The 14326-nt window shown below is 39.7% G+C and overlaps 1 protein-coding gene across 4 annotated transcripts in view; it reads right to left on the reverse strand.

Moving 5' to 3' along the window:
- The window catches only part of UBE2N (ubiquitin conjugating enzyme E2 N), a 70451-nt gene that overhangs the window by 33494 nt on the left and 22631 nt on the right, over positions 1 to 14326 (reverse strand). For 2 of the 4 annotated variants that reach the window (XM_074271180.1, XM_074271181.1), the window contains one exon: positions 12394 to 12618. In XM_074271180.1, the coding sequence (XP_074127281.1) occupies positions 12394 to 12423 (30 nt within the window). In that variant the 5' untranslated portion in view covers positions 12424 to 12618. The remainder of the gene's footprint in view (positions 1 to 12393; positions 12619 to 14326) is intronic. The other 2 variants (XM_074271182.1, XM_074271183.1) reach the window with 1 other exon arrangement.

A 14326-nucleotide genomic window follows, 5' to 3' on the forward strand; every position in this document is an offset into this window, starting at 1 on the left:
TTGGCAGGAGACCCTTCTTGGTCCTCCCCAGCTACCATTGCCTTCCTGTCTGAAATTATATTCTAGCTGCTTGGTATAAGTTACTTTTATTTTGTTTTTCCCTTTTAGAATGTGCTCTCTTAGGGAAAAAGACTGCTTTTGCCTCTTTATATGTTCATCATTTAATCCAGACATACTGAAGGACTAAAAAGGTTGTTATTTTCATAAATGGTTTTAATTCAATAGTTCAACAATCTATTCTCTGATAACTTCTCTCACCACTTAAGCAACCACTTACTCAGATAAACTGTATTTATTTCCCCAGATATAGAATTCTCTCAATTGTTGCTATTATTCCCTCAGCTGGGTTTTCTACTTTTTCATTTAACAACATACTGGTAAATTTCTAAATGTCATGGACATACCTAAAGGGAAGTTGAGAGCACACCCACTGACCTTAACAATGGAGATGCTGTTACCATCACACAGAACAAGTAAAAGTCAGGTTGTGTCCTAAGGCAGAAAAAGCCTATCTTGCATTGTATCCTTCCATCAGTAGCAATTAAGGAGACAGGGAAACCAAAAAAAATAATAATAATAATTTTTATCTTAAACGGGGAAAAATATATTGAAAAGGGAATGTGACAACTGGATAGGGATTTAGTTTCTACAAAGTTATGAAAATTAAATTGGAGGGGCAGCTAGATGGCACAGTGGATAGAGCACCAGCCCTGAATTCAGGAGGACTTGAGTTCAAATCTGATCTCAGACACTTAACATTTCCTAGCTGTGTGACCCTGGGCAAGTCACTTAACCCCAACTGCCTCAGGGAGGAAAGGGAGAAAGGAAGGAAGGAAGGAAAAAAAATTGGAGAAATGAAACAAATTAGAAAATTTAAATCCACTAAAGAGTATAAATAAGCTTTTGAACAGAAGCCCTCAGAACTTTGCCTCCTCATATTATTTTTCTCCATAAGATTATATAAACTCCTTGGGAGGAGGGACTAGTTTTTGTAATCTGGATGGTGCCTTAGATTGAAAAAAGAATACTTCAGGCTTTTCTCCCTTACTTTTCACAGCAATCTTCCCCCTAAAGAAACAGTTCTATGTAATGAGAGGTAGAGATTTCATGTTCTGAAATTTTTTTAACACCCAATTAATGGAGAATGGGGGAGGAACCTGTGCTTCAGGACAGGAAATAAAACACAATCTTAGTTGTTTCAAAAGAGTGCATCTCATTCATGAGGACATTAGCTTCTCCTAAGAATCACTGAATAAAGGATTCTTACCTCACTCAAAAAGAATGTTGGTTATAACACTACCTCTGGACCAGCTTGCAACTGAGGAAGCAGCGGGCAGCAGCAGTTGACCTGGGGCTTACTTCCCAACTCAGCTGATCACAGGTTACATCAAAAGACAGCTTATACCAGGTGTGGCAAAAATGCAGCTCCACTTTCTGGTGCTGCCCCGACCAGATTAAAGCATAATGGGGGAAATATTTGACAAAATAAGAAAGAGGGAAAATCTGATTATCATATTCTTTAAATCACTATACACTTGCAGGAATCTTTATGGACAATCTCTAGCTCAATTTCCATTTTGAATCTGACATCACAAATTGTACAAGCTTCGTTGGCTTGACCTAGTCCTCAAAAGCTCTTGTCTTCCAGCATTTGTAGAAAACTGAACAAGATTAAGATGTAGTAGCCAGTCTAGAAAAATGTTATCTTGAGCTCATCTAGAAGTGATATTTTATTTGTAAAGATCATGTTACAACTCTCTGTTCTATAACTTTGCTCTGCTTTGTTTTCTTCCCTCTTCCCCTATTGGGTTCTGTTTTTTCCTCCTTCCTCATCTTGTATCTATGCCTGACAACTCACAATCATTACCTGAAGAATTATAATGATCCTTGGAGCTCATCTAACACAACCTTCTCAAAGTTAGACAAACCAACAATTTTATCAGATATGTTCAGGGGTATATTCATGAGATCACAGCAGCTATTGGTACCAGAAGTTAAAGCAGTGTCTCTTGGTAGTGTCCAAATTCACTTTCTGCTATTCCAAACAATTGTGCCCAACATGCTTAGAGCTGATAATGACACTTACGGATAAATGAGGTAATATTTAGGTTAAGTTCATATTTCTCCCTTTAACAAGTAAGGGAGGAGAGGAAGACTAGTTAATACATTCAATCTCTAGGGAACATTAAATACAAAATGATGTTTCTTCAACAATCCTATCCATGTCTTTTTAAAAAATAATATTCTATTATTCTATAAGAAACAATCAGCAGGATCATTTTAGAGAGATCTAGAGAAACTTACATGAACTGACGCTAAGTGAAATGACAACTAGGAGATCAATGTACACAGTAACAAAAAGATTATACAATGATCAATTTTGATGGACATGGCTCCCTTCAAAAATGAAATGATTTAGGCCCATTCCAATGATCTTGTGATGAAGAGCCAAGTACACCCAGAGAGAAGGCTATGGGAACTGAGGGTGGATTATGACATAACATCTTTCACTCTTTTTGTGGTTTGCTTGCATTTTGTTTTTTTCTCATTTTTTCCTCTTTTGACTTGACTTTTCTTGTGTAGCAAAATTATTAAGTATGTATACATATATTGGATTTAACATTTTAAAATGTTTAACATATATTAATTATTACTTGCCATCTAGGGAAGGGGGTGGGAGGAAAGAGGGGAAAAGTTGGAACAAAAGGTTTTGCAATTGTCAATGCTGAAAAATTACACATGCATATATTTTGTAAGTAAAAAGCTTTAATAAAAAAAAAGGGGGGAGTCCAAATCTTTTTTTGTACAGCAAAATAACTGTTTGGACATGTATACATATAATGTATTTAATTTATACTTTAACACATTTAACATGTATTGGTCAATCTGCCATCTGGGGAAAGGGGTGGGGGGGATGGTGAGGAAAAGTTGGAACAAAAGGTTTTGCAATTGTCAATGCTAAAAAATTACCCATGCATATATTTTGTAAATAAAAAGCATAAGAAAAAAAAGGAAAAAATAATATTCTTCAGAATGAAGCTGTTATTTAGTTTTTACATAATTGTCTGTATTACTAGTATTTTCACTTTTAAGAGTAAAAGTTTATGATCTATCATAGCAAAGCACCATTAATTATCATGAATATCCAAGGTCTTGGTCAAAGATCACAAAGAACATAGATTCTCACTAATCCTTTACCAAATACAAGCAATCTATCCAAAGACACCTAGTAGTCAGTAACAAGATTGATAGAAATCTGCCAGATGTGTCAACAATGCTTTTTTAAAAATAACACCTTTTCATTTTCAAAATACAAGCAAAGATAGTTTTCAACATTTACCCCTGCCAAACTTCGTATTCCAATTTTTCTCCCTTTCCCCCATTCCCCTTCCTTAGACAGCAAGTAATCCAATATGTTAAACATATGAAATTCTTCTTTACACATTCTTCTTTCACATTTATCATGCCGCACAAAAAAAAAATCAGATCAAAAAGGAAAAATTATAAACGGGAAAAAAAAGCAACAACAAAAAAGGTGAAAATACTATGTTGTAATCCACATTGAGTCTCCATAATCCTTTCTTTGGCTGCAGATGGCTCTCTCCATCACAAGACCATTGAAAATGGCCTGAATCACTTAGTGTAGAAAAGAGATGTCTATGAGAATTGATCATTGCATAATCTTGCTATTGCTATACATGTTACGGTACCATGATCTCCTGTTCAGCTCATTACACAGTACCAATTTTAAGTAAGTCCCTTCAAGCCTTTCTGAATTCATCCTGCTGATTGTTTCTCATAGAACAATAATATTCCATAACATTTGTGTGCCATAACTTATTCATCCATTCTCCAACTGATGGGCATTTTATTCAGTTTCCATTTTCTTGCCACTACAAAAAGAACTGCTACAAACATTTTTGCACATGTGGGTCCTTTTCCCTTTATCATATCTCTTTCAGATAGATCAGGCCTAGTAGAGACACTGCCAGATCAAATAGGTACACACAATTTGATAGCCCTTTGGGCATAGTTCCAAATGGCTCTCCAGAATAGGTGGATCAGTTTACAACTCCACCAATAATGTATTAGTGTCAGTTTTCCCACATCCTCTCCAACATTTATCACTCATTACCTAGTCCTATTATCTTAGCCAATCTGAGAGGTGTGTGGTGGTATCTCAAGAGCTGTTCTTAATTTGCATTTCTCTATAGTGATTTAGAGCAATTTTTCATATGATTAGAAATAGCTTTAATTTCTTCACGTGAAAATTGGCTGTTCACAACCTTTGACTATCAATAAAACATCCATCTAAACAAATTATGGTGTTGTGACTCTAAAGTAGTCAAGTCAGCAAAGGCCACTTTTACAGAGGTATTCAACCTCACTTTTTTGAAGGTCTTCCTAGTATCTTCAGCTGCTAGTACCTTTTAGAAGAGTGTCTGTCACCCAACGGACACTTAATGTTTTTAAATTAATAAATTTAATCACAATTGATAGGTTGATTGCCCTGAGAGCACAAATGAACATCAAGAAGATAAAGCATATGTCTAACCTTCTCTGTTCCTCATACATTATCTCTACTTCCCATCTCCACATATCTAGAATATTTTATGAAAGGCAAAAATTAGTCTCTTCTGAAAGTATTTAGGTGCCAAAAGCCCTAAAGGACATTCTAAACACAGGTTTTGCAAATTGGCAGCAAAGTATAGAGAAGAGAAAAGATACATTCCCCTTCTACAGGGAAGATCCTGTAATACACAACTGCACAAGATGACTACTTCGATGAAGATGAAGTTCTAGTAGCTGCATACATTACACTAATGTTTTTTTTTTTAATCTATCACTTCACAATCACATTTGATTTCTCCTAAAATCCTCTTACTTCTTCAAAAAAAAAAAAAAAACAGTAAAATTTACTGCTCAAAATTTTTAAAGTGAGTAATTACAAAGGGGACCCCACTTAACTCAGTATTAGAAGATTCCAACAAACAAGCAATTGATTAAGCATCCATTTAAGAGAAAATAGAAATGACAAGAGTTTTTTGAAGCAGGGACTTTAAATTCTACTGAAAGGGGTGGAGGTGGAGAAGAAACTACAAATAAGTAAATAAAGTAAAAAAAGGTTATGTACAAAATAAATATAGGGAGGCACCACTACCGGAACTGAGGTACTGATTAAGAACTGTTGAGGCAGGGGATCAGGAAATGAAGAGAAAATACTCTAGAAAAAGAAGACAGAAGACTGCAAGTGGGCTGGTTTAGCTTATCCTTGGGTGAGTCTGTCCTACCCGTTATATATGATGGCAACTCTTGCTGCAGTGGAAAGAATACTGGACCTACAATCAGGAAGGCCTGAGTGCAAATCTGATCTCACTAAGTTGTGTGACCCCCCCAAAAAAGTCACTTCTCTTCTACCTCAGTTTCCTCATCTGTAAAATGGGGATGATGACAATAGTATTCAGTTTACTGTGAGGACATAAGAAATGGATGATGATTTAGTTTCCAGAGTTATGAAAACTGAATTGAAGAAAATAAAACTTGAAACCTAAGAAATGGGAGGCTGGGAAAGAATGTAATCAGGTTGGAGGTTTTAGATTTGAACAGGAATTCTCTCGACTCTGCTATCCTCTACTTCTCTGGTTCATTCAAAGGAGGTAAGCTCCTAGAGAGCAGGGGTGGGAGTTTTAGATTAGAAAAGGAACCCTAGGGACTTCCCCCCTTCCCCTAATCTGGTTAACTTCCCCCAGAAGAATATTAACTTTTCTTAGGCAGGGACTGGATTTCGTAATGAAGAATGGAGGTTCAACTGCTAACTTCAATTAACACCCAATTAATGAGAACTCAGGGGAGGGTCTTGAACTTCAGGATTACAAATAAAAGACTACCTTTGCAGTTTCAAAACCTGCTAACTAGGTTTAGGCAACCATTCCTGCAATTTTCCTAGTATTCATCAGTAAGTCAGTGAAGTTCTTTATAAGATATTTTGGTGTTTTGTTTTTTTTTTTTAACAGGATCTAATAAGACAATAATTGTAAAGTTCCTGGCGCATACTAGGGGCTATTACAAATATTGTTTGATTTCTCCTCTATATATCTTATATATATATATGTAGTTAACTTTCATATCTGTCTCCTCCATTAAATGGCAAGCTCCCTGAAAGGACCTTTTGTCTTTCTTTATATCCCCAATGCTTACAGTCCTGGCATAAAGTTGGGAAACCAACTAAGCACCTTAAACTTAACATATCCAACATGAATATCTGCTATCTTTTCCACTGATCTGGCTCATCTTGCTGCTGCCATCATTTCTATGAGTGGTATCACTTTTTATCCAGGCTTCCATGCTTGAAACTTTGGGGTTATTTTGAGTGAGACATGGAAAAAATGCTTCATCAATTACCAGGTCCTGTTGATTAAAGAAAAGGAAAAAAGTATACCTTTGCATAAATGGAAAAAGATAATATCTTTGCTTTTACTGGGTGTCGAAGCAACTAGGTGGCACAGTGGAGAGGGCCTAGCCTAGAATTAGGGAGACTTGAATTCATAAATCCTTCCTCTTCCAAACTTCCCTAAAACTGTGAAGGCTACCACGTTATCAACTTCTTGCTCTCTCATTCTCCTTAAAAAATAAAGTTGCCAAATCCTAACAGCTCTATCTTAGTAATCATTGTTCTCTACCTCCTTATCTCCGGATACTGCCACCATTCTCATCACCTTATACCCTCCTACAACAGCCTGCTGGCTGATCTGCCCACCTCAAATTTCTCCCCACTCCAAAGTGAGCTTTCTAAAACGTGCAGGTCTGATTCATCCACCTCTATACAAACTCCAGTGGCTCCCTATTTCCCAAAGAATCAAATATAAAATCCTTTTGGCATTCCAGGTCACATCACATCCTCCCCTGCCATTCCCAACCTTTCCAGGATTACACCATAAACTCTTCAATTCGATGAGACTGGTCTCTTGGCTGTGGCCTGACTCCAAGCATTTTCACTGGCTGTCCAATATGCATGGATTGCTCCCCCTCCTCACCTCCACCTTCTGGTATCCTCCAAATCCCAATTAAACTTCCACCTCCTACAAGAAGCCTTTATCAAATATCCTTTAATTCTGTTGTCCTCCCTCAACTGATTATGATTCATCTGGTATGTAGCTTGTCTGTTATCTGGATGTTGTCTCTCCCTTTACTCTGTGAACTTCTGAGCAAGGTTGTCTTTGCCAAAAGGTCTCCAGGCCTAAATTCCTTACTTTCAAATGAGAGGGGTGAACTTCTCTATCAATGATTTCTTTTCTAGGTCTAGATATGTTGCTCTACATGACAAAGAAGGGCTCACAATTTTAAAATTAACATGAAACCTTAAATGTAGTGGGTTGGTTAATCTTTTGATCAGAGAAATGCAAATTAAGACTACAACTCTGAGATACCACTACACAACTGTCAGATTGGCTAAGATGACAGGAAAAGATAATGTTGGAAGGAAAATGGGGAAACCAGGACACTAATGCATTGTTGGTGGACTTGTGAACGGATCCAACCATTCTGGAGAGCAATTTAGAACTATGCTCAAAAAGTTGTCAAACTGTGCATAGCCTTTGATCTAGCAGTGCTACTACTGGGCTTATATCCCAAAGAGATCTTAAAGAAGGGAAAGGGACCAGTATGTGCAAGAATGTTTGTGGCAGCCCTTTTTGTAGTGGCAGCAAAGAACTGGAAACTGAATAGATACCAATCAATTAGAGAATGGCTCGGTAAATTATGTTATATGAATGTTATAGAATATTATTGTTCTGTAAGAAACAACCAGCAGGATGAATGAATACAGAGAGACTTACATGAATTGATGATAAGTAAAATGAGCAGAACCAGGAGATCATTATACACTTTAACAATAATATATGAGGATCAATTCCGATGGAAGTGACTATCTTCAACAATGAGAGGATCCAAATCAGTTCCAATTGATCAGTAATGAAGAGAACCAACTACACCCAGAGAAAGAATACTGGAAAATGAGTGTGGACCACAACATAGCATTTACACTCTTTCTGTTATTGTTTGCTTGCATTTTTTGTTTTTCTTCCCAGGTTATTTTTACCTTCTTTCTAAATCCAATTTTTCTTGTGTAGCAAGACAACTATAAATATGTATACATATATTGTATTTAACATACACTTTAACATATTTAACATGTATGAGACTACCTGCCATCTAGGGAGGGAAAAGTTGGAACAGAAGTTTTTGCAAGGGTCAATGTTGAAAAATTACCCATGCATGTTTTGTCAATTAAAAGCTATAATTTTTTTAAAAATGTGGTAGGTTGGTTAATCTCTCACATTTACCCTACTACATCATAAAATCACATCTCTCCAGCAGCAGTACTGCTTCTGTCAATGATCACAGTTGGGATGTTGTTTTAATTAAGACTAGTTTTGAAAAAACAAGTCACTTTGCTATGGCAACGAAACAATTACATCTTAAAGGATTTTTTATTGCTTCTATTTAGTAAAATATAATTTCATTTATTTAAAACTATGCTACAACAGTCAAAATACCTGACCGTATTATTGGTGGCCTAAAAAGGACAGGACCATAAAATTCTTTTTAAAAAAGCATCAACATCTAAATCAGCTTAGTCTTTGCTAAGTTTCATCATATAATATACTCAGAACTCAAAAATGTATGACTGCCAGGTCACTTTTTAAGGCCACTAAATAAGCTCATAATCTGGTGCATATATTTGGCAAATAAGGCATATCTATCTTCAAATGGATACATCAGACTAGATAAAATGCAGAGAAACTGTAGGCTAGTGTCCCTGTAAATATATCATTCACCCCACCTGTTCTTGTCAAGTATTGTATGAGAAAAATAGGACCAAGGCAAAGTAGGCCTCTGACAAAAGTTTGGGATGGAAGCAAGTATAAATCCAGAAAATAGAGAAAATGACATCATTGATTTAAAGCTAAAAGGTCCCCAAAGGCAATCTAGTCCAACTCACTCATTTTATAAACCAAAAAACTGAAGCCAAAGGATTTAAGTGACCAGCTTAAGATCACTCAGGCCCATCAAGAATGAACTTTTATTTTGAAGGGACAGGTACAATAAGAGAGAAATTCACCTATAAACTCCTAATTACTCTAACCTAACTAATATTCAAATTTAGAAGTCCACTAAGACAATGTCTAATGTTACTTCTACACTATGCTCAATCCTTCCATCACACAAAGAAAAGGAGCTAAATTCACTTGAATAAACAATGATTGTTTCCATAGCACCTTGTATTTAAACTTTTCACAAGCTTTGGATCCTTACTGAAATTGTCAGCTAGGTAATACTATATTAATATGGGTTAAAATTTAAAATGACAGTACCTTATTTTAATGCATACCCCCCAAAAAGACAAAGTGTATTGCTAGTAGGAGAGCAATACAGAAATTCTTCCTCTAAAATTATACAGGCTCAATAAAAGCACCAAGTCATCTTTTGGACAAAACAGAATGTCATATTTTTATGACACAGGAAAGCTAAGGGATATTTAATATTTTCAACCTCTGCAATTCCTAGGGTTACATCCTTCCAAGTTTATGCCAAAAGTGTAAATATTTACTGCAAAAGTAAGTGACAGTATGCAAAGCCCCATTGAAACTATTGGGACTGACACTGGCAAAAATCAACTTAGAGTTTAAAAAGATCTACAGCTTCATATTATCTATACTTTAAAGTATAAAATCTTTCTCTCAGATGGCTTCATATCACACAGCTTTAAAAAAATCACAGTTGGGGTGAACTAATTCATGTATAACCTTAAATCAATTAGTTATTTCTCAGAATTATCTTGAACATCTTTGCAGTATGTAGTAAAGCTCTGTACTGAATGAATGGAAATTCTGGAGTATGGGTTATACGGTTCTTTCATCTGTCACTTCCCCCTAATTTGGTTTCTAATCAAATTGAAACCAGCCATAAAAGGACCATTTAGTCCATGCCATTATGACTGCTTTACAGGTAAGACCACATTACAAAAACTTCTCTGGGTTTTCTAACAAACTACCTTGGAATAGACCCAAGATGAATTCATATTTCAATGAATTCTGTCCCTTTGATAAGTGTTTCAAAATGTTAAGTGTTGGTTTTAATTTAGGGAACTAGCACCTGACACATTCTCAGGGCTGATTAAATATAAAACAGTATTATCTATGTGTGTGCCTGTGTATATAAAATCAGGGAACAAATACACTACAATATTCTGCATGCCAGGCTCTCATTGAGTACCTACTATTGGCTAATATTTAGTTATTCTTAATTGGTTTTTATTTTGTAATTTGTTTCCTGTACCTATAAATCAAAAGGCCTATTGATTAGATTACAAGCATTCATACACCAGGTACAATTAAAGGAAACACTCCTGATTTAGTCACCTTAGTGTTGAGTAAAGGAGTCATTGAAACCATACCTTTCATATACCTCATTCATATAACAAGCTGAGAAGCAAGCAAAAAAAAAAAAAAAAAAAAAAAAAAAAAAAAAATTAGCCTAGGATTACTATTTGAGCCAGCTCAAATAGCATCAAGATGGTGATATTCAGAGGAAAATTTTTACTTTAAGAAGCTGACAAGGGGGAATCATCATTTTAAAAAATCTTTAGAGGTCACTGGTCTTGGTAGCTTCTTGTCCTGCCTCAAACCAAGTGTCTTATTGTGCAGCAAGTCCTTTTCCCTCAATGGGCCTCAGTTCTGGAAAAGGAGAGAATTGGGCTCATAGTTTCTGCAACTCCTTCTGGTCCTTCCAATTTCATCTTTGACTATACCATCAACGATCCCATGACTGGAGGAACTGAGATCAACTGGCCACTAAATATTTATTAAATCCTTTATTATAGGCCAGGCACTGTACCAGGAGCTGGGGAAGGTCCCTTTTGCTTCTAGTTCTAGTTTGGCTCTAGTTTGAGCCAAAGAAAACCAGCCAAGAGTGATAGTAGTGGAAGCCACTGGCAATCACTGAAAACCACAGAAACTTTGAATGGAAAGAAATTAAACAGCATTTTATTTTAATATCTCTAAGAAGAAACGATATATTGAAATTAAAAAAAAAAAATCATTCATTCTATTTCCCTCAAAAATTCTGCAAAGCTAAGGTTTAAGGGGACCCCTGGCTTTTCTCCATAAACTTTCCTGTGCCTAGCACAGGACCAAAGGATCACAGAGAGCTAAAAGGGACCTTGGCGATCATCTCATTCAAGTCCCCCATTTTACAGAGGAGGAAACTGAGCCCCACTGAGAATGGAGTGTCTGGGTGACACAGCTAACTGGCGTCCCAGGAGGTTTCCCAGGAGCCCTGACCATTAAGCCTCGGTTGGGGGTGGCATTCCACTGCCCCTCCCCCTCTCTGGTTCGAGCTTTTGATCATCTTCTCTGCACTAACTTTCTTCGTGGTCTATCCCCTCCCCCCCAGCCCCCAGACCTGTTGGATTGTAAGCTGTTCAAGAGCAGGTCCCCCTCTGGCGGTACACCTGACCCCCGATCAAAGCCAGGCACCCAGTAGGGGCTTAATAATTGAATCCCCGGCTCTAATCTTCGCATGGCTGGGGGGCGGAACCCAACCCAACCCCTCGAAGTAAGCTCCTAGAAGTAAGGGAGCCAGGCATTGCCTACGAGAGGGGTTGAGACGGGAGAGGAGGCCCGAGATGGTTCTGCCTCGGACCCAGGCCCAGGCCCAGATCTCCAATAAATAAGGCATCGGGGAAGGCTGCTTGGCGGGAACCACCAAAACAGGGGGCGAGGAACTCCGGAGTCCGACTCCAGTGCAGGGGAGGAAGTGAAGTGGGGGAGGGGAATTCTGCCCCTCCCAACGATAGGGGTGTCCGGCACTAGGGCGGCAGGGAGGAGCTGGATTCGAATCCGCTTTCGGGCCTTCGTAGATGGCCCGCCTCGCTACCGCGAGCCTCAGTTTCCCCACGTGTAACACCAGGGCTCCGGGACCGGTCGCAGCTGGGCGGAGAAGCTGGAGGACCCGTACGGACGCCTCACCCGCGCCCATTCATTCGCCGCCGCTACCAGCAGCGTGCTCCCGCCCGCCCGCCTGGAGCCCGCCGAGGACGCGCGGGCCCGGCGGCGAGGGCGCGCGGGTGCGGGCGCGCGCGGGGAGGCCCGAGGCGGCCCCTTCCAGGAGCCCGAGTCGCAGCCCCGGCCCCACGCCCGATCCGCCGCACCCCGCCGGAAGTCCTCGGCGCCTCCCGCGCGCTGCCCCGGCGGGCTCCGGCCAAACCCCTCTCGGCTCCGGCCAGGCCCCGGGTCCGACCTGCCGCCGCCGGCCCCGCGGGGCTGAGGGGAGGAGCCGCGGCGGAGACGGAGGGGATGCAGGAGGGCGGAAGAATACGGCCACGGCAGTTACCTTAATAATCCTGCGGGGCAGCCCGGCCATCTTGTCTGATCCGGAATTCAGCCTCGGGGTCTCGTCTCCGGCTCCGCTCGCCTCACGCACGAGTGGAAGTCCCGGGCTTCACTTCCGGGCGACGCCACCGCGCCGCCGTCACCGCTGTTGCCGCCGGGCCCCACGGGAAATGTAGTCTCAGCCGGCCCGAGCTGTAGGCAAGGGCCGCTTCCCTCCGCCTCCCAGCTAAAGAAGGGGGCGGAAATGACGCAAGCCTGGCGGGGTAGTGGCTGGGACCGCCTCTCGCCTCTCTCCTCTACCCCCTCCTCTCCCGCCTCTTTCCGGACCCCGCCCTTGGGGGAGTGAAGTGGGTCCGACCTTTGGGAAACTAGCTGCCCCGCTTCCTGTTCTATGGAATGGCTGGAGGGGAGGCTACCCTCGCAGGCGTCTACTAAAATCTCCTTTCTGACCTCCATATCGATTCATCCATCCTTCTCTCCCTCCTCCCTCCATTCATCCTCCCTCCATTCATTCATCTATCCATTTCATCTCCACATCTGTTCATCCATGCTTTCCTCCCTCCATTTACTCATTTATCCATCATTCCCTTCCTCCCTCCAACTTCCCTCCCTCCACCCATTCCTTCCCCTACCCATCTATCCATACCTCCCTCCCTCCCTCCTCTCTCCACCAAATATCCATTCCTCTCTCCATCTGTTGCTCTCTCCCTCTACCCATCTACTCACCCGCGTTCCCTCCATACTCCCCTGCATCCATTCACCTATCTACCCATCCATCCATCACTCCATTAATAAATTTAAATGTGTAATAAACAATGGGCCTCATAGGCCAGTTTAGTTTAACCACCCCATTTTATAGATAAGAAAACTGAGACCTAGCAAGCAGTCATATAGCATATGCAAATTAATGGCAAAGCCTAGATCTCAGATCCAGATCTGGACGTTAACCTAAAGGTCAACTGGTCCATTTTTCTCCATTTGCAGATGCAGAAACAAGCTCAGAAGGGAAAAGTGAGTGCCCCAGGTCACACAAGTAGTTAGTGTGAAAGAATTGGAAAAGGCCTTAGAGGCTACGGACTCCAACCCCTTCGTTTGGTAGATGGGAAATTGAAGTGAAATAATTTAGATTTGAAAGGAACATTTCTCCAGATGAAGGAGGAAAAGTGACTTGCTTATGGCCCTGTTGATTATAAATGGTGGAAACAATATTGGTAACTGGGTCCTCTTACTCCATATTCAGCACTTTTTCTGTGCCTAATCTAAATTTCAATCCAAGTCTTCTCATCCCAAATCCAGGGAGGGCTCTTCCACTGTTCCAATCCCAATCCACATCATGAATTCTGTCTAAAATATCCTTCACAAGTTCTCACTTAGCCAAATGAATCCAGTGATAAATATTTATTAGGCACTTACTGTGTGCCAGGTACTGTGCTAAGTGCTGAAACCCAAAAGTCAAGCAAATAAACAATCATTAACTTCTGGTCTGTGGCACCAGCCACACAAAAAGAAGAAAAAAAAATTCTGTAGAGGAAACAATGTGTATACAGATAAGTAAACACAAAATACGTAGATGGTATATGTAAAGTACTGGAGGGAAAACAGCAACTGAGAGAGTAATAGTAAATAATTTCTATAGTATTTAATATCAAATATATGTGTGTGTATATGTATGGGTAAATGTGTATATACATATATTTATATATTTACATATATACATTTATATATATAGCACAATGCTATATATAAAATTATATATATTTATAGAATTATTATATTTGGAATTATCTCACTTGTTTTTCATAACTCTGAGAGGTACATTTTATTATGATTCTCATGTTAACAGAAGAGGAAATTGAGGCAAACAAGTTCAGTGACTTATTCAGGGTCACATTGCTAGAGGCTAGAATTGAACTCAAGAAAGTGGCTCTTGAACT

This window comes from Sminthopsis crassicaudata, chromosome 5, assembly GCF_048593235.1.
Source record: "Sminthopsis crassicaudata isolate SCR6 chromosome 5, ASM4859323v1, whole genome shotgun sequence".
NCBI classification, from domain to species: domain Eukaryota; kingdom Metazoa; phylum Chordata; class Mammalia; order Dasyuromorphia; family Dasyuridae; genus Sminthopsis; species Sminthopsis crassicaudata.